General features: G+C 40.1%; 1 protein-coding gene across 2 annotated transcripts in view; it reads right to left on the bottom strand.

Moving 5' to 3' along the window:
- LRRCC1 (leucine rich repeat and coiled-coil centrosomal protein 1) overlaps nucleotides 1-19,374 on the bottom strand; it is a 42,095-nt gene that overhangs the window by 16,689 nt on the left and 6,032 nt on the right. The window contains exons 1-8 of one of the 2 annotated variants that reach the window (XM_004588085.3): nucleotides 16,960-17,195; nucleotides 15,101-15,306; nucleotides 14,745-14,810; nucleotides 10,620-10,787; nucleotides 8,296-8,471; nucleotides 7,983-8,192; nucleotides 4,341-4,537; nucleotides 2,272-2,419 (exon numbers count right to left, since the gene is read on the bottom strand). In XM_004588085.3, coding sequence (XP_004588142.2) covers nucleotides 2,272-2,419; nucleotides 4,341-4,537; nucleotides 7,983-8,192; nucleotides 8,296-8,471; nucleotides 10,620-10,787; nucleotides 14,745-14,810; nucleotides 15,101-15,306; nucleotides 16,960-17,048 — 1,260 coding nt within the window. In that variant the 5' untranslated portion in view covers nucleotides 17,049-17,195. Of the gene's footprint in view, nucleotides 1-2,271; nucleotides 2,420-4,340; nucleotides 4,538-7,982; nucleotides 8,193-8,295; nucleotides 8,472-10,619; nucleotides 10,788-14,744; nucleotides 14,811-15,100; nucleotides 15,307-16,959; nucleotides 17,196-19,374 lie in introns of those variants that run through there. The other variant, XM_058668768.1, reaches the window with a different exon arrangement.

Here is a 19,374-nt window from a genome sequence, read left to right as displayed (position 1 = left end):
CTTTTTGTCCTGGCTGCTCCACTTCCCATCCAACTCCCTACTTATGGCCTGGGAAGGCAGTAGAAGATGGCCCAAAGTCTTGGTCTCTTGCACCCATGTAGGAGACATAGAAGAAGCTCCTGGCTCCTGACAGGCTCAGCTCTGGCCGCTGCGGCCATTTGGAGCATGAATCAGTGGACAGAAGATCCTTCTCTGTCCTGCTTTCTCTTTGTAAAGCTATGCTTCAAATAAAAATAAAATAAGGCTTATAAAAAAGAATGAGCACTACTTCAGGAAGCAAATGACAAGTTAATGAAAAAACTATAAACTAGAAATTTTTTAAAAATATGAGAATTGTTAAGGAAAACATTAGGAAACAAAATTTCAATGAATTAATTTACTTTGAGAAACAGAGAAATGGAGAGACCTGCCCCTCACTGGTTTCCTCTTGGAATGCTCAGGAGCCGCTCACTCAAACCAGGCCTCTCCAGCCTTGCAGCCATCACCGGTTACCTCCAGTCACTGATCAGGACAAGCTGCTGCCTAGGCACTCCGACATGGCACGCAGGAATTTCAAGCAGTGTTTTACCCACTGCACAAAGCAAATGCCCCAGGACAGATTTTTAAATTTTTGAGCAACTGTTACTCAGAATCCATTGGTTTAGATTCAAAATTGGGTTTCACAATAGTCTCAACAAAAACTTACAAGTGCGCACATTTTTCTGAGTGTATATAAAAGTAGACTGTTTTGGAAAGGCCTATAGTTTCTCTTACATTTTTAAAAGAATTTGACATCTCACCAAAAAGTGAGGAATCACTATTTAAGATTTAAAAAAACGGGGGCTGGCACAATGGCTCAACTGGATAATCCTCTGCCTGTAAGTGCCAACATCCCATATTGGCTCTGGTTTGAGTCTCTGCTGATCCAGCTCCTTGCTTAGGGCCTAGGAAAACAGAGGAAGATGATCCAGGACCTTGGGACATTGCACTTGTGTGGGTGACCGGGAGAGACTCCTGGCTCCTTGCTTTGGATTGGCCACTTGGGGAGCAAACCAGTGGATGGAAGATCTTGCCGACTCTCCCTCTCTCTGTATATCTGCCTTTCTAATAAAAATAAATCTTAAATAAACAAGTAAAAATTATTAAAAAGATGAGCTAGTTTTTGGTGCAGCAGTTATGGTGCCTTATGAGACACCTGCACTCCACACTGGAGAGATGGAGTTAAGAGTCCCAGATCCACTTCTAATTCAGCTCCTATTGACTTGCAATGTTGGAGGCAGCAGGGATAGTGCAAGGGTTCCTGCCAGCTCATGAAAAGCCCTGAATGAGTTTTGGGCTCCTGGTTTTGGTTTGTCCCAGCCTCTATTACTGTAGGCATTTGGGAAATGAATCAGCAAATAAAAGATCTCAATGTCTATTTAACTACCTTCCAAATAAACAAATTAAAAAAGATAAACTCAAGGGACCTGTGTTGTGGAAGAGCAGGTGAAGCCTGACACCTGTGACACTGGTATCCTATGTGTGCTTTGGTTTCTGTCCCAGCTGCTCTACTTTTGATCCTGGTCCCTGGTAATGGGCAGAAAATAGCATCTGAAGTCGGCCCAAGTGCTTGGATGCTTGGCACCATGTGAGAGACCCAGGTGAAGCTCCTGGCTTCAATCTGTCCCAGTCCTGGTCGGTGTAGTCATTTGAGGACTGAAAAAACAGAAGGAAGATCTTTCAGTTTTCTCTGTGTCTCTTTCCCACTTTTCAGTCATTTTTTTTCCCAAGTAAAAATTAATGAACCTGGCACTATGGCACTGCACACTAAGCTTCTACCTTTGGTGCCAGTATCTTATATGGGTGCCCGTTCAAGTCCTTGCTGCTCCACTTCTGATCCAGCTCCCTGCTTGTGGCCTCAGAAAGCAGAGGAGGATGGCCCAAAGCCTTATGCCCCTGCACCCAGGTAGGAGACCCAGGAGAATCTCTTGGGTCCCAACTTTAGAACTGCCCAGCTCTGGACATTGTGGCCACTAGAGAAGTGAACCAGTAGATGGATGATCTTTCTCTTTGCTTCTCCTTCTCATTCTATATCTCTGCCTTTCAAAAATAAATAAATATAAAGGAAATAAAAAAAATTCTAACATTACACAAAATCTGGAAACTAGGAAGGGACAGACAGAGAATCTTTTCTCATCCCCCATAAACCCACATAATACATTTTTGCTCATAAAAGTATGGTTTTTCTGGGACTTTCGATTTAAAACCAAGACATACAAACACATTGTTTTTATCAATCTCTTTATGTCGTACCCGGTAAGTGTTGTCTTCAGAACTACTGTTGTCTACTTTAACGATATCAGTCTTCTGGTCCTCTGAGTCTTGTGATACATTACAATTTGCTAAAGATGATCTGACGTATAATTCCTTAAAGTATGGTTGTTTCATTTTACGGTTACAGCTACAAAAGAATAAGATGAAGAAAAAATTATCCCAAGAAAAGCACGGTGTTTATATCTTAACATTAAAATTTGTGGTCACAAACAGCTTAAAAGAAAGAATATTAAATAAAACAACAGTAACTTGAACAAAGTGCTGTGTAAATTTTACAATGGGTGACTGTTGTTGATTAGTGACAGTGTTCAAGATTTTGGGGAATATAATGGCTCTGTAAAGGTTCAGTGTTCGGCAAACTCCTGCAGGACACAATTCTTGTATGTATCAGAGTGACTAACAAAGTAGTGTCAGTACTTGGAACAATGATAACATGACACCTAAGAACTTGGGAAGAGTAAATATAATCATCTTTCGGGGATTGAAATTTTTAACTTGACATATGATATATCAAAAATAAGCACATTTTTTGTTCTGCACCTTAATTGTTAGAGTTACAAGCCAGTCTAGATTATCCTAAAATCTGCCAAGATCAGCAAAATTATACTTCAACACAACAAATGGCTAAATACGAAAATGAAATAGACATGAGACAGCTGAATGGTACCTTATAGCCATTTTAAGGTATATAGCAGCCGGTCCTGTATATAAACTAAAATTGAAATGTCAATGAGCTAATCATAGGTTGTGGTTAGGACTTGCTTTTTCTTTCTTTCTTTTTTTTTTTTTTTTAACATACTGGTTACTCAAAACCATGTCAATTCCATAATGTTGCAAATTGCTGTTGATGTTATATTGGGACTCTTAATTGACTGTGATGATATTATACCAGCTCTGACTTCGGACCAGAGATCGTCTCCCCAAGAAACTGTTCAACCCATCTGGACAATAAGTAGCTGGACTCTATGCTTGGTATACATTTGCAAGGAAAGAATCTTGATTGAATTTGAACTGTAATACTGCATCAAGGTGGAGGAATCCACCAGGGGGGAGGGGCGTGGGTAGGGGTGGGGGGTTTCCCAGAGCCTATGAAACTGTCACATATTGCAAAATAATTAATAAAAAAAAATAAGCACATTTTTGCCACTAGGCAAGTCCAAAGAGATTCCAAGAAATGTAAAGGCAGGAGCAATAACTTATTTTTTCCAAGATCAGACGAGATCGGGCACGTTCAGGGTGGTATGGCCATAGACAATAACTTATTTTTTAAAAAGGAGAATTTCAGAGGCAGACTTGACTGTAAACATTCCAATGGAGTGACCTGAAGCAGTGCTACAGTGATCTCAAGTGTAGACAGCGGATGGACCTTAATTTAATCCTGAGGGCACTGAACACAAGCATCATCTTCACCTTTGAACTTAAGGTCAGTAACTACCATCTGATCAGGCCTTGGGTTCCCATCTAGACCTGCCTACAAACAAAAAAGGCTAATTACAGAGACTCAAGAATACCCTTCCTGCTTCTGCTGTAAATGAAGACAGCAATTTTGACTATGTTAACCTGCTACTCTAGTAACGACACAGAGAAAGGAAACTTTTCATTTCTATGATTGTGCAGTCTACCCTTGATATCTGTGGAGGTTAGCTGTGGGACCCGCCTTCCACAACAAAATTCAGGAGCTCAAGTCCTTCATGTAATACTTGTAGTAACCTATATGCATTCCTGCATCCTTCAAATCCTCTCCAGACTGTACTACCTAATACAATGCAAATTCTACGGAAATGTTTGTACTCATTAGACAACAATGATCAGCCAAAAAAAAAAAAATTGAGTACACAGGCTTACCCACGTTGTATATCTCATCAACAACATTACTTTTTTTGTAAAATATTTTTGACATGTAGCTGGTTGAATCTGCAAGTATGGAACCTTGGAAACTAAGGGCTGACTGTATTAATAAAATCTGAGTTAACAAGGGATAGCTTTAAAGAAAGAGCCAGTCAACGTCTTTTAGTCTGCATTCAAATTTCTAAAACCAAGACACGTACCTCACAAAATGGCAACTGTTTTTATTGTGGTGCCTAATAGTTTGAATCGTTTTGCAATAATATGGGATTTTTGATCGTCGAGGAGCCCTTCTACAGCATTCTTTTCTGTTTCCACATTCACTTTCAGAAGTTATATCCGTATCTCTTTTCGGGCAGAGGTCTTGCTCAGGAACAGTATCTGCTATACAATTAGAAGTCTAGAATAAAAAAAAAAAAATAGCAACTTTGTTAAAAGCTCAAATCATTGACTGCTTAGAAAACAGAGTTAATGGACTAGATATGCTTGAAATTAAAACTGGAATTCAGCTTCTAGTATGGGTAAATAGGCTGCTACCAAGCTTACTCTCCCACAGAAAACAACTTATGCTGGGAAAATACAAACAAGATGAAATAAAAATAAGAAAAAAAATAACTCAAAGATCTTGGAAAGTGAACAAAAAGTAAGATTAATCTAGGTGGGAATTGGCACTTGGGGAAGATGAACCAGATTTGGGTGTTGTTTTATAGTTTTCAGCTAGAGAATTTATCATACCTCTGCAGAAAGTCTTAACCCCAGTGAGAGAAACTGAAGAACCTAAGGGTAGACAGTGTAGACAGCAAGCAGCCCAATGAAGGAAGAAATGAAATCAAATTTGAAAATAGCTGTCTGAAGGAACAAATTGATAGCTTAGGTAAACCAAGTTAAATGTTTGTTACAATAAAAATGTCAATACTTTCTGGGAGACTATTAATACAATTCAGTTACCACAACCTAACATTCACCACGCACAGAACACCTTCCAAAATTACTCATGATAAAAGAACCAAGAACATGCTTGTTCTCAGGAGAAGAGGTGATCATGAGAATGGCCGAATTTCTGAACGACTAGCAAAGAACTTCCAAACAGTGATCATAACTATGCGCAAAGACTAAGAATACCTGTTATAAAGGAAAACAAAACTCAGAAACCATGAAGATAGAAATTCCACGATCAAAAAACACAACACTGGAAGTAAAAATGGTCTGAGTAGGATTAACAACAAAATGAAGCAATAAACAAAGAGGCAGTGAAATTAAAAATAGCTCAATGTAAATTATTTAGTATGAAGGCTAAGGAAAAAGTTGATGAAATATGTAGAGCTCCACTGTACCTGTGGGACAATATTAAAAGTCTAAGTGGAAATCTGATAGGGAGACAATGGAGCAGGAAAAATATTTACTGAAATTACAGACAATAGTTTCCATATTGAATAAACATAAATTTCTATATTCAAGAAATTCAAACCTCTAATAGAATGAATACAAAAAGTCCTTAGGCACAATGAGTCCAAATTACAGAAAATCAAAGATGAATTCCTAAAAGTACCAAGTAAAAGAAACACATTACAAAAAAACAGAAAGCAAATTCAGGGGGGAGGGTAGCACTGTGGTGTAGCAGTGAAGTCCCTGCCTGCAGTGCTGGCATCCCATGTGGGAACCAGCTCCAGGCTCAGCTGCTCCACCTATTACCCAGCTCCCTGCTAATGTGCATGGGCAAGCAGTGGAGGTTAGCCCAACGCCTTAAGATCCTGCAGGAGACCTGGGAGAAGCTTCCGGCTCCTGGATTCAGACCTGCAAAGCTCTGGGTGTTGTGGCAATTTGGGGAGTGAACCAGTGGATGGAAGACGTTGTGCTCTCTGTATTATTCTCTCTTTGTAACTCTGCCTTTCAAATAAATAACCTTTAAAAGTTAAAAAATAAAAAAATCAAGGATGTGAATTAATGGTGACTTTATCCAGTATATAGTGTTGAAAGAGAAAAGCACGGCAATTTAGAATTCTGTAACCGGTGACCATGTCCTTCAAAAATAAAGACAAATTAAACAGATTTTTATTGTTCACAGGTGTACACTACCAGATATTCCAAACTAAATTCAGGCTATTTCTTCTGTGAATAAAAAGCCAAATGCTGGCAGAAGGGAGATAACCGGCGGAAACTTGAATTCTTAGAAATACAGAGCATCACATCTGATTTATATTTGGAAACTAAAAATGACATCTATGTATTTTTCCTTTTATTTTCTTTAAAGTAAAATCTAAATGTTTTGTGGGGCATAGTGCGTCCAAATGTGGTACGCAGTGACAACACTAACAAAGTAAACAGGTAACAAGATTTCTACAGTTTACACTAAATGATAAGTATTAACCCTAGGTAGACTGTGGTCTATTTTTATATAGAGCAACCAAAACAAACCAAAAATCTAAAAGAAAAAAAACCCAACAATCAGGAAAAGTATTACTTAAGATATAAAAGTTGGGGCCCGGCAGCGTGGCCTAGTGGCTAAAGTCCTCGCCTTGAAAGCCCCGGGATCCCATATGGGCGCCGGTTCTAATCCCGGCAGCTCCACTTCCCATCCAGCTCCCTGCTTGTGGCCTGGGAAAGCAGTTGAGGACGGCCCAATGCATTGGGACCCTGCACCCTCGTGGGAGACCCAGAAGAGGTTCCTGGTTCCTGGCTTCGGATCGGTGCGCACCGGCCCGTTGTGGCTCACTTGGGGAGTGAATCATCGGATGGAAGATCTTCCTCTCTGTCTCTGCTCCTCTGTGTATATCTGGCTGTAATAAAATGAATAAATCTTAAAAAAAAAAAAAAGATATAAAAGTTAACTTAAAAATATCCAAAGGTTAAGTGTTTGGGTAGCAGGTAAAATGCTGCTTGGGATGCCTGCATCCAACATTGAAGTGCCCAGTTCAAGCATCGGTTTCCTTGCTTCACACTCAGATTTGATGCAGTTTTCCTTGGTGAGGCACAGAATGGTTTAAATGCCTGGAACCTTGGTGTTCACATGGGAGACTCAATGTGAGTTCCTGCCTCTTGGCTTTGGCCAGCCCAGCCTTGATTATTGTGAACATTTGGGTAGTAACCCAATGCATAAAAATTTCTCCGTCTCTTTGCCTTTCAAATGAAATGCAAACAGGGAAATAAAAATAAAATTATGAATTTCTGAGTCAAAATAACATTTGATTAACACCATTTGTGGCTATCTCACCATTTTTTTTTTTTTAATCTTAAACCCAGGTGGAAAGCAAACTCCAATTCCAATAGATACAGGAGGTATGATATCCTAGAAAATCACCACTACTTGTGAGTCACAGTAAGGATGCTTTGGAGATACCAGTACATTCTCACAACTGTAGTTTGTTCAGATTCTAAAAATCAGGGAATCAGAAGCAAGGGTAACAAAAGAATAAACAGTTCAGGAGTGCGATGACTGCCGATTAACTTGCTACTTAGGGCCAATTTCTACAAATGTTTTGATCATGGAACAACCACAGGGAGAGTAGAGGCCAAAGGCAGCTCATCAACCTTTGTGTTAGCAGGCAGTGGGTCCGAAGAGCTCCCTGAAAGATCACTAGAGGGGGGCAGCCTATAGCACTGCACAACAAGACAGAGGAAGTATATAACGAAGGTCTGAAGGATGCTGACAAGGAAAAGTCATAGATAAATATGCGTTACTTTTCCAATCACTATTACAGATAACACCATTTTCATAAAGATAAACAAAAGACACATAATGATACGCTATAAGTCAGTTGTTGCTGGTTGGTCAGCTGTTATATAATTTTGATTTTTAGACCAGTTATTTAAACAAACACTTTTAGAAAAGTAGGAAAAATAATTACATCATTAAGAAGCTGTAAAATTTGATCATCTAATTTCTGAAGTTTCATGTCATTTTGAAAATCATTTTCGGCATTACATTTCTCCGGCTCTGAAGATGGACACACAGATAAAAAAGATGTCAAAACAGTCTCCGGTGGTGTGCTTGTATACTGCTCCATGGGAGGTAATTCCTCAATGGGTGGGGTTACCACTGGCATGCAATCAACAACCTGACACAGAAACAAACCAACAACCCTTTAAATTCACATTCATCTAATAATTAAAAGTTGAAGGTATCTTTTATGTTAGGAGGACAAAACTACAATACTATACCTCATCTTCACTCATATTTAGGGGACAGTCAGAAGAAGTTAAATTATCCAAAAGACCTTCAAAGCTCGGAAGGCGTGATGAACTCATATCTGTCAAATTGACTGGTTCACCAAAGATATTCTTACAATCTAGGACTCTAAGCTGTGGCAATGTCTGGAGAAGAATTGTTCTGTACCCTTGGAAATAAATCATACAAAATGAAAATTTAAACATTAACAATAGTTATTTCTAGAGTTAAATCTATCAGTTATCAGATTTATCACTTGAATGATCAAAGCTAGCTATAGAAGAAAATTAATAAACTTGTATTAAATGCTTATTTATCTTCTCTGGCATATACTTATTAAATATAAGAACCCCTTGTGTGCTCTCCTCTCAAACAACCCTCATGATGAAGTTTACAAAGATAAAATCATCACCTCTAAACATTTCTTTAAAGCTATGAACACATGAAACTGCATAGGAATTTGTTCTTGGGGAAAGCTAACATGTCTTTTGTTTATTTTAATTAGTATGAACACAAATGACAAGAATCAGTACTATGTGGATAATGAGCAAAGTGTCGGAACTTACATAATAAAGACCCAAGCATTTGTAAGACATCCCCTTTTGCTCTGTTGAGTTATCCATCACTGACACTAAGATAGCTGAGTTATTATTATTAAATACAGTAAATATTTACTTTCCCTAAGAAAAGTTCGAAGAATATGACAAATATTAATTGGCGTTTAGACTGAAAGGAGTAGTTTCCCTTTGCTTAACTGTGTTCTTTTGAAACTGTATTTTAAAAAGTTTTATTTACATATTTCAAATGCAGAGAGACAGAGAAAAGACAGTGAAAGAGAGCGAGAGCGTTCATCTACTTTTTTACTCCATAATGTTTGCAATAGCTGGGGTTTGGCCAGAAGGAAGCTGGGAGCCAGGAACTCCACTCAAATCTCCCACATGTAGGGCGGAAACCCTATTACTGGGTTCTTTTCTTGCCTCCCAGGAGCATTTGCAGGAAGCTGGCTCAGAAACAGGGGGGCCTCAATCACAGGCACTCAGAACTCAGCCAGGAGTTACAGGTGACCCAGCAGTGGTTTAAACAGATGCATCACAATGCTTGCCTCTGTTTAATTGTAATTTAAAAACGAAGTACTTTTTAACAGAAGCTAAAGAAAGAAAACTGCCAAATTAATATTGCCACTTTTAAGGAAGGAGTTCCAGCCATCAGCCCCCTCTAACTCTGGAGGGAAGGTAACTGGGTTGTGAAATACACTTATATTAAAATACAATGGTATAGGGATTATCATGAAACATACTAACAGCAATAAAAAATTTAAAAAAGAGAAAAAAATCAAATTGAAGGAACTATAGATTATTGAGATAAGAGGGTTAGGAAAAGAAATCTAACCCTTGGGTTAACAGAGAAGAAAAATATAAAGAGTTGGAAACTAGATTTTCTTCCAAGAGTTCCTCCAGAAAACTCTCAAATTTTTCCAGATTCTCAGGGTGATTTTGTTGTACATTGCTGAGAAAATACTTCTTATGTAAGTTTTTCTGTGAAATAAAAAGTTTTAAACAGGTTTTCATGCTGCAAAAAAAGGAAGCCTTTTCATAGTTGCACATGAATGTCACAAGCCTCCAAGGCTAATTTGTATCCAAGTTCTTTTGGATTCATATTCTATCAATTTATTACTTGGTTAAGTGTCTGAAATAAGTGAGTTATGGAAATAGCATTCAGGTTTTTTATGTTGTCACTTGACTAATTCTGATTTAGATCAAAGGGTATTTCAGCATCCTCAACTATACTGTTTAATCTTAAAAAAATCATTTATTAATAATGTAATGTTGACATAAAATTCAAAATGTTTTCTCAACATTACTTGAGCGCCAGTTGCCAATTCCTTTTCCTGGAGTTAGCCAATATTACCAGTTTTTAGAATATTTTCTAGGTGTTTTATGTACATGCTCAGTAAAATACATAATGTAAGTGTATATGTGTATGTGTGTATATATAGGATATGTTATCTTTTCACACAAAAGGTAGCCCATTCTATGTGATACTTTGCAACCTGTGTTTTTCTTTTACTATAATTGACACCTACTAATAAGGACATTCTATGTAATTTTTTATGGCTATGTAGTATTACATGATTAGAACATTAGTAGTTATGCTATTTTGAGGAATTCTCTGATCAAATATGTCTAACTAGAATTATTGATTTGCTCATCCTGTGTTGTTCTTTTAGCAGCAATTTATTTTGTATAAACAAATACACAAAACATTGTAAAGCCCAAGAATATTAGCTGTTACAAAAAGTAGTACAAACTGTTCGTACCTGGTGCATGACAGACAGGATTTCCCTCTCCATCCTTCTCCAAAATAAGATTGGTCAAAAAGTGCAATCCTACTGTACACTGAAGTAAGTGGTGGATGCTATCTACACAGTTACTATGCAGGTCAATATATCTAAGCTTATACCTAAGTCCATGGAGGGGCATCAATCCTGCAAGAGGACAAACATTGTTTGGGTAGTTTCTGTCAGCAGAATTTTTTCCAATAGCTAATTAAAAATAACTATTAAATAGGTTATATTGTGAGAGGCAAAAAAAACAAACCAAACCAAAGCAGACCGAAAAAACAAAACCTTCCATCAAAGAGCAATAGGATCTTGCCATCCTTGACCAACAAGAATGAGTGAGCTGTTTTGGAAGAACCACAGCATCAGCGTCTTTTTGAGGCTTTACTGCTTGCAGTTCCTGGGCTGTAGTTCTCTTCAAAACCAAAGGCCCACCTCAGGCCAGTGTACACACTTACATGCAAACTCTCAAGACATCATTTTTGGATTAGCTGACATAAACAAACCATATAGTATACCTGGATTTTGTTGGTCTGAGTACAGAATAAACACAAACGGTGCTCGTTTAGTTTCTGGGCAGTACTTCTTGCAGGAACTTACCCAGAGCATTCTGCAGCAGATGCCTGGCCCACCTGGCTTCAGCTGCATTGGGAACCATGCTTTGTACACTGCTGATGCAGTTTCTCTCTTTTCCTGTCTCAGGACCCTCTCCAAAGAGGAAGGGACACGGGAGGGAACACATGCAGCAAGGGCTGTGGCAGGGAGAGGCTCAATGTCCTGGTTTTCCTTCTTCTGGAAGGACTGTGCTGAGATGCATAATTTATTTTTCCTATCCTCTTCCTCACAAATTTGCTTAGTGTAGCTCTCTCCATCTTCAACATTAATCCCCCCTCTTTTTTTTTAGTTTATTAAACCTAACTAGAATACCCTTCTCTCCTTAATGCTTTCTGGCTAATTTTTATAAGTCTTCTCCGACTACTCCATGATGTCTAATTTTCCTGTCATACTTTCTCATAGCACTTAGCACTCTCCTTAAAGAATCATTACATTTATAAGTTACTGATCCAGGTTACTAGTTTTCCTTATGTTTAAACATTCTGATCCTCTCTAAGATTTTAAAAATTTTACTTGAAAGTCAGTTACAGAAGGGGAAAACAGAGGAAGCCTTCTTCCATCTGCTGGTTCACTTCCCAAAGGCAGGAGTGGCTACAGCTGAGCTGATCCAAAGCCAAGAGACTGGAGTTTCTCCCAGGTTTTCTACAGGGGTGCAGGCACCCAAAGATTTGAGACATGGTCTGCTGTTTTTCCTTGCCGTAAGCATGCAGCAAGATAGAATATGGAGCAGCAGGGAAACACACTGATTCCCATATGGGATGCCAGTGACACAGGAGAAGACTTAGCCTGGTACACTATTGTGCCAGCCCTGAAATGATCTTTTAAAAACATAGATTTGGGGTTTGCTCTTGGCTCAGCAGTCAGGGTTACAGTTAAGGAGTGTCTGGGTTCAGGTCCCAGTGCTCTGCTAATGTGCACCCTGGGCAGCAACAGGTGATGGCTCCAGGTTGTGGCACCCCATCACTCATGCGGGAGGCAGCTCCCCTCTATTTTTGGGCTTGGTTTACCACTTGATGTTGCAGCAATCTAGGGCTGAAAACAGCAAAAGGAACATCTATCTCCCTGTTTCTTAGTATCCCATACGCCCTGGCTTTTCAAAAAAAAATGATTTAAAAAATTAAAGACAAACTATGTCACTCCCTTACTTAATAACCTCTAATGTCTTCCTATTATTCCCAGAGTAAGATGTGAACTCTTTACCCTACCTATGAAGGCTTATGCAACCTGGTCTCTGCCTACTTTCCCATCACTTTTTTGCAACAGACGAATCTATAATTGGCTATGACACATCACACTAGTCTTCCTATAGGCAAGCTTGACGCTGCCTTAATGCCTTTCTACCTCCACTTTGTTGAAGTGTTTCTGAACATATACCTTTATTTCACGAATCTACCAGAACACATGTGACTGCCTCGTTTTTTATCTTCTTCACAGTCCTTATCACTTACGGGAAACAGTTCATGTCCTGGCTGCTCTACTTCCGATTCAGCTCCCTGCTTACGAGATGAGAGAGCACCAAATGATAACTCAAGTCCTCAGTTCCCTACTCTTATGTTGGGACCCGGAAGAAGCTCCAGGCTCCTGGTTCTGGATCACCTCAGCTCTGGCCATTGTGGCAATTTGGATAGTCAACCAGCAGATGGAAGATCTTTCTCTGTCTCTCCTTCTTTAAGTATGTCTTTTAAATAAAAAAAAAAATTTAAAGGACACCTATAAAGACTTAAATTGAGCAATTCTTGTGCAAACTTTGAAATAAATATTATGTTGCTGAAATACTGTGAAAACTTTGGACTTTTCAAAGTAACTAAAATTTTCCCTTTTAAAGTAGTTTGCTCAATACACTACAGTAATGGGCCTAGCGCAGTAGCCTAATGGCTAAAGCCCTCACCTTGCACATGTTGGGACCCCATTTGGACACTGATTCTAATCCCAGCTGTTCCACTTCCCATCCAGCTCCCTGTTTGTGACCTGGGAAAGCAGCTGAGGACTGCCCAAAGCCTTGGGACCTGCATCCATGTGGGAGACCTGGAAGAAGCTTTGGGCTCCTGGCTTCGGATCAGTGCAGCTCTGGTCATTGCGGCTGCTTGGGGAGTGAACCAGCAGATGGAGGATCTTTCTCTCTGTATCTTTTTTTGTATATATCTGCTTTTCTGATAAAATAAATCTTTAAAAAAATACAATAGTGTTACATAAAATGCTGAAACTCAATTTTGATGCTTTCATGTCTTTAGAGGGAAAAAGGCTGAAAAATTAAACAGCTGCTACTTCAGCTGCAGGATACGAGTAGGTCTTTTTATTCTTGGTACATTAAGCACCTGCATAAGGTATTGCTTTTGGAGTGGGGGACAAAAATAAAACCAACAAATGAATATAATGATTTCAAACATTTGTAAGTATTACTAAGTGTAACAGAGGGATTTTTTTTTTCTTTCTTTCTTCTTTTTTTTTAATAAATACTGACAGAGTGACAGAAGACAAAAAGAGAGATCTTCCATTCACTGGTTCACTCCACGAATGACTGGCATGGCCAGGGCTGGAGCAGGCTGAGATGAGGATCCAGGAACTCCATCCGATTTCCCACATGGCTGTCAGGGCCTTCCATCACTCGGGTCCTCACCTGCCACTTTCCCAGGCCCAGCAGTAGGGAGCTAGAAGAGAAGTGGAGCAGGCAAGAAACAACTGGGACTTGAACTAGCGCCCCAAAATGGGATGCTAGCACTGCAAGCATTGATGGTCCACAATGCTGAGCCTGGAATTTTGCTACTTATAACACAACTTCTAACAATCAGATCATAATATTTTATTATATTTATCAATTGCATCATTTTAATCAAGTAAAAACTAGATAACATTTTAAAAATTCCATTATATATACTAAACATTTTATAATCTTAACCCAACAACCTCTTTTGTACCACAATTTGCCACAGCCTCTGGATTGTTGCCTACCTTCACGGTTCAACATGGTAGACAACAACTGTTTTTGGCATTTATGTTTAAACTGAAATTATACACAATATCCATTCAGACCCTAAGCAGTACAAGTCCCATCTAACTTGTTGAATAGCCACACTGGACTGCTGGCTACAACACCAGTCAGTACAGACACATTAAATGAGATATTCAGAACATCCTTCTCTATTTAACAGTACATCGAGAGTTATCTATGAATTATCTCCCTAAACTGGAACGTTCTCATTCACTTTTTTTTTTCTGCCAGAGATTATCCTAGTGTCTTCCTAATTTTTTTAAACTCATCAGTGATTTTGCATGAACAAAAAAAATTATAGTTGGACGCATACTCTATTTGAGATCTTATGTCGAAAACTGACTAAAAGAACTGCATTTGGAGTAGGGGACAAAAGATAAAACCAACAAATGAATACAATGATTTCAAACATTTGTAAGTTTTTGAACATGCTGAGTTGAAGCTTCCTCATCATGCATTAAAACGTTCAGCGTTACAGAAAACAAGCGTTATCTACTTACCACTAAGATCATTTATGTGGTTATAAGATAAATTCAGTTTAGTCAGATTAATTAGTGCTTCAAGTCCTAAAACAAAATAAAACAGAATGAAAATAAAGCCTTTACATAATTATTCAAACTGGATGTAGCTTTGCAGTATTGGTTCCAGCTGCTACGAAGCAAATCCAGTCTGATAACACTGAAATCAATTTTACTTAAAGGTATTTTGAAAAACAGTTTTCAAAGACTTGTTAATTTTATGGGGAAAACTTTGTGTAATGAATTTTGGTGTCAGTTTTCAAGATATTCTGATCATTTTTTATTCTATTCAAGCCATTTTCTTTTCGCAAAGTATTACATAAAAATCACTTACAAACCTTCTATTCTTGTGATCAAGTTGCAGGACAAATTTAAAGTGCATAGTTTTGTCAGAGTGTTTAGCCCTTCAATTTGACTTATTTGATTAGATGACAGGTCTAAATGTTGTAAGTTCCAAATATGATCAATGGCTTCAATCTTAGAGATGTTGTTGCAATGGAGATTGATGGCATGAAGGGTTGAATCTAAAGATAACTGTGATATTCTACAAAAGAAAATATATTATAAAAAAAAACACAAGTAAACAGGCGTTTCAAATGCATGAGCAAATAATTAAAATTAGTTAAACATCACGTAGACATCATGTGCTACTTTCCTGCTACAGGGGAATCCTACCACTGGGGAGGCCTTCAAATGTCTTCTCAGACACTGCTTTTCACAATAGCAACAAGTATCCTGGACTATGAATATGAACACAAACCCGCTCAAAGAAGGTAGGTGAAACTGGACAAATCCAGCCACTGTACGTGGACAGCGGACAGTAACTGTGTGAGCTCTAAAATCTAAACACTCCTGTTCAATCTTGCTCTCTACTTTTTTGTTGTTGTTATTACTTCAACAAATGACCTTTTAAAATGTCATTTTACTTATTAGGTTGTCACAGCAATTTTAATCAGCAGGTTTCCTAAAAATACTTAAGCACACAGAAATTAAATCAGTTGCCCATGGTCTTGTAGTTAGGTTAACCGATCTCCGATCTCACGCTGGAGTTACTTTATGAACTTATTTTCCTCACTGCCTGCAAGGGTTAATCTAATCTAGAATGCACTTAGCTTCTAATACAAGCGCTAACTATTGCTGTTTCTAGGGAAAAAGAAGTCCCCACTGCAATTGTTGAAAACTGCAACGCATTTCTCCTAGGCGGAAGCCATCAATTCACTCTCTGAATGACTATTTACAACTGGAACCTTCTCTGAAGGCTTGCAGGCTCTGTAACAGCTATTATACAACTGCAGACGACTTAATTCTACGGCAGGGAAGCATCCACGGATTGCAGATTGGAAATCTCTAAGTGTGAGTGTTTTAAGAATGTCCCCATTATCCAATCTGCTACTTACTGAACTCTCAGCTCTCTATTACTATTACTCTATGCTCTTAACCACAGCCACTACATTTTCTGACACATTTCTGTTCCTAGAAATCAACACGTGCTGTGGACCAGCAGAAACAGCAGCCAGTGAGATTAGACAGACATGGATCTGAATTAAACATTAACGTCTCGCCACATTCACGAAGTCTGGCGGATTATTGAGATTCTCTTTCGTCATCACTCATTGCATACAAAGCGCTTACCCATCAGTAGCACAGTGGGCGTAGGAGACACTGCACGAAGGAACAGCATGAGCAAAAGTGCAGGCCAGACCACAAGGGACCTCTTGTAGCCCTGGGTAGCTAACCAAGGAGCCTAGCTGGAAAAATGTCCCAGAGCAGAGATGGAGAAAGTAACTCAGAACCAAGAACCTCCGATGGCATGCACAAGTTCAGGCAGCAAGCGATGACTTCCACAGCGTATTGTGGAAAGCATCACCAAGACATTAACACCGCAGCCAGGAGAAGCGAGGCGACACTTAGGAAGAGAAGCTAGCGATCGATCCGCGGGGCCCTGGAGACACCAGACTGCCAGGAGGGACAGACGAGACCAACCACTAAGGGGCAAGCAAGGCAGTGACCAGTGCAGAGCCCGGGTCAGCAGACGGGGGCAGCGGGAAGCGCCCGGGCCGGGTTCAAGGTCACGCAGAGCTGTGTGGAAGGCACAGTTTGGGCCGTGGGGTGCGGGGAGCCCCGAGGCCCGCAGCCACCCCGCTCCCGCAGCCCCGGGCCCCGGCCGCTCCGCGGGGCGAGGCGGGGAGCCCTTCACCTCTGTAGACCTTTGTCCATGAAGCACACATCCCCGCAGCTGCTGTCGCCTTCCTCGGTTGCGACTTCTGCCTCTCCCGTCGCCTCCATGGCACCAGCGACGGGGAGCGGACGGGGTCTTGGGCGGCGGCCAGCGCTGGGGAGCAGAGCCCGGTACCGGCCCGGGGCGGGGGGCGGGGCGAGGACGCCCCTCCAACCGACAGCCGGGCCCTTCCCGCCCACACGGTGCCGCAAACGCCCAGGCCGCTGCGCCCCGGCGCCGGGTTCGCTTTTACGGCAGCTCTGCCGTAAAACGGAGCCACGGGTCTGCGGGAGAAGATTGGGCGGCTCTGCGCTTGATCCTTCTTCCCGAGGCGGTTTTACCGTGGTTTCTCCCGATACGGCCTCTCACACGTGTACAGGGTGTCCCCACCGTCCATTCCGCTTGCTGTTGACTCGTAAAACGTTGTGGGGGCCTTCCTCGGTCAACTCTGCGCACCGAGAGAGAAGCCTCCTCAGCCCAGGGGAGGGAAGAAGGAATTGCCACACAGCATGGCTAGGAATAGCGCAGGGACATCCAAGCTCATTGTAGATGCTGTGAGTAGTGGACGACAAGTTTTGTAAGAGGAACTGATTGATGACTGAGACCGTATTCAATGAATTAGATGGAAAATCCATTCCTGCATGAGAGAACTCTCCTGAGGACATTGCGTCCCGATTCATGACATGGCATTTAAAGACCGAAACAAACAAAAAAAAATATCTTTAAATTTGACCCTGTCATTATCCTGCACTAAAGTCTTCCAAGGTTACCCTTTAAAGGGAAAAAAAAGAAGACTTCACCGGCTTTCTTTGTTTATGCTGGCAAAAAGTACATGTTAGATATCTATAGTATAATAACAGTGCTTACCACATTAGTCCATCTATTTTGTTGTTAACACCTAGTGTGAAAATCAATATGCGAAAACAGTTAAAATTAATTAATTATATTGCAATTTTATAGTGCGTATCTAAAAGGATTTTGCTTTGTGTATATTTTGCAGTTCACAGCTGCTAATCGTGGTGTGGTTATTTTTGTTTTTAAATTTTGTATTTTTCAAATCTAACATTGGAGACTCCCGGATTTAGTTGTACCTGCCAGATTCTAAGACACATGGCCACATTCATTGTTTTCTGTAATCAAATTCTGTGTAATATATCTACAATTCCTTTCAGCAGGAAGACAGCAGTGAGATCTGTTTACAGGCTGTTAGAAGATTCTGGGCTGGTCCTCAACTTTTTTGGCTAGAGGAGTGTTTTAGAAAGTGTGCCTTGAGGGTGGTAAGCCACACCCCCACTACACCTGACATTTCTCTGTCTCACGATTGCCCAGCCAGCATTTATGTCAGAAGAATGAGAGACTGCCTGTAGCTGAAATAGGTCTCCCTGCTTGTTTGAGTCAGCTTTGGCTTCCACACAGCAGAAACCAGTTTCTCACTCTTGGGAGGCTGGGAGCCGGAGATGAGGCTGCTGCTATGGTCAGATTCTGGTGAGAGCCCTCTTCTCAGCTGCAGACTGCCCCCTGCTACTCTGTCCCCCAAGAAACACAAAGGGCTAGGAGAGCTCTGGGGTTTCATTTAGAAGAGCGTTAATTCCATGCGCCAAGGACCCACTTTTATGACCTGATCGTCTCCTAAGGAATGTACCTCTTCATACATGGTGTTGTGTGTTAGGATTTAAGTGTATGTTGGAGGAGAGGGGCATGGCCATTTCATAACATTGGTGAAGGATACACACATGCCTGTGTGAGCCCTGCAGAGATCAGACCAGGTGGTCACAGCTAATACTGAAATGAGGACGAAATAGTTTTATGTAAAGCTAACAAGTGTAAGCGATGGTTACCTGATGACTGGGATCATCATTAATACTATAAATATTAACTACAGATTTTAATGGGGTTAATTATAGTCTCACCTAAAACAAATAGCCGATCTCAGAAAAAAATTGTGTCATCATGATATAAATGCCCTGGATCTTTCCTCCAATATCAAAGGACTTGTATTAATCAGAAAACTGACTATAGGGAGTAGAGATAAAAAATTGTAGCCTGTGTCTTAGTTGTCCTCGTATTTAAGGATTGGCACTCTTGAGAGTAATGGTGTTTTTGCCTATTTTTGATTCTACATTTATAAAAATCTTCATTTTTCCTCTAATACATTACTTATAAAATAAACTTTTTAAAACTAGCATCTACATGACATCTCAGTCCTAAAATCAAAATATTGTATCACTGGTATTCTAAAAAAAGCAACAGCTTAAATTCAATCACTACCCTCTGAGATCTTGTATCATGTTTTTAAACTGTGCTTCACTTTCCCCAGGGCTCACTTCACATGGTTGTGTTGGAAGACATTGTGTGGTTCCTAAAGAGCAATACGCTTGACCTCAGTCTTAGTTG

Source organism: Ochotona princeps, chromosome 9 (assembly GCF_030435755.1).
Source record: "Ochotona princeps isolate mOchPri1 chromosome 9, mOchPri1.hap1, whole genome shotgun sequence".
Lineage (NCBI taxonomy): Eukaryota > Metazoa > Chordata > Mammalia > Lagomorpha > Ochotonidae > Ochotona > Ochotona princeps.
The sequence above is the reverse complement of the archived record's forward strand: the minus strand, read 5'-3'. Positions and strand labels throughout refer to the sequence as shown.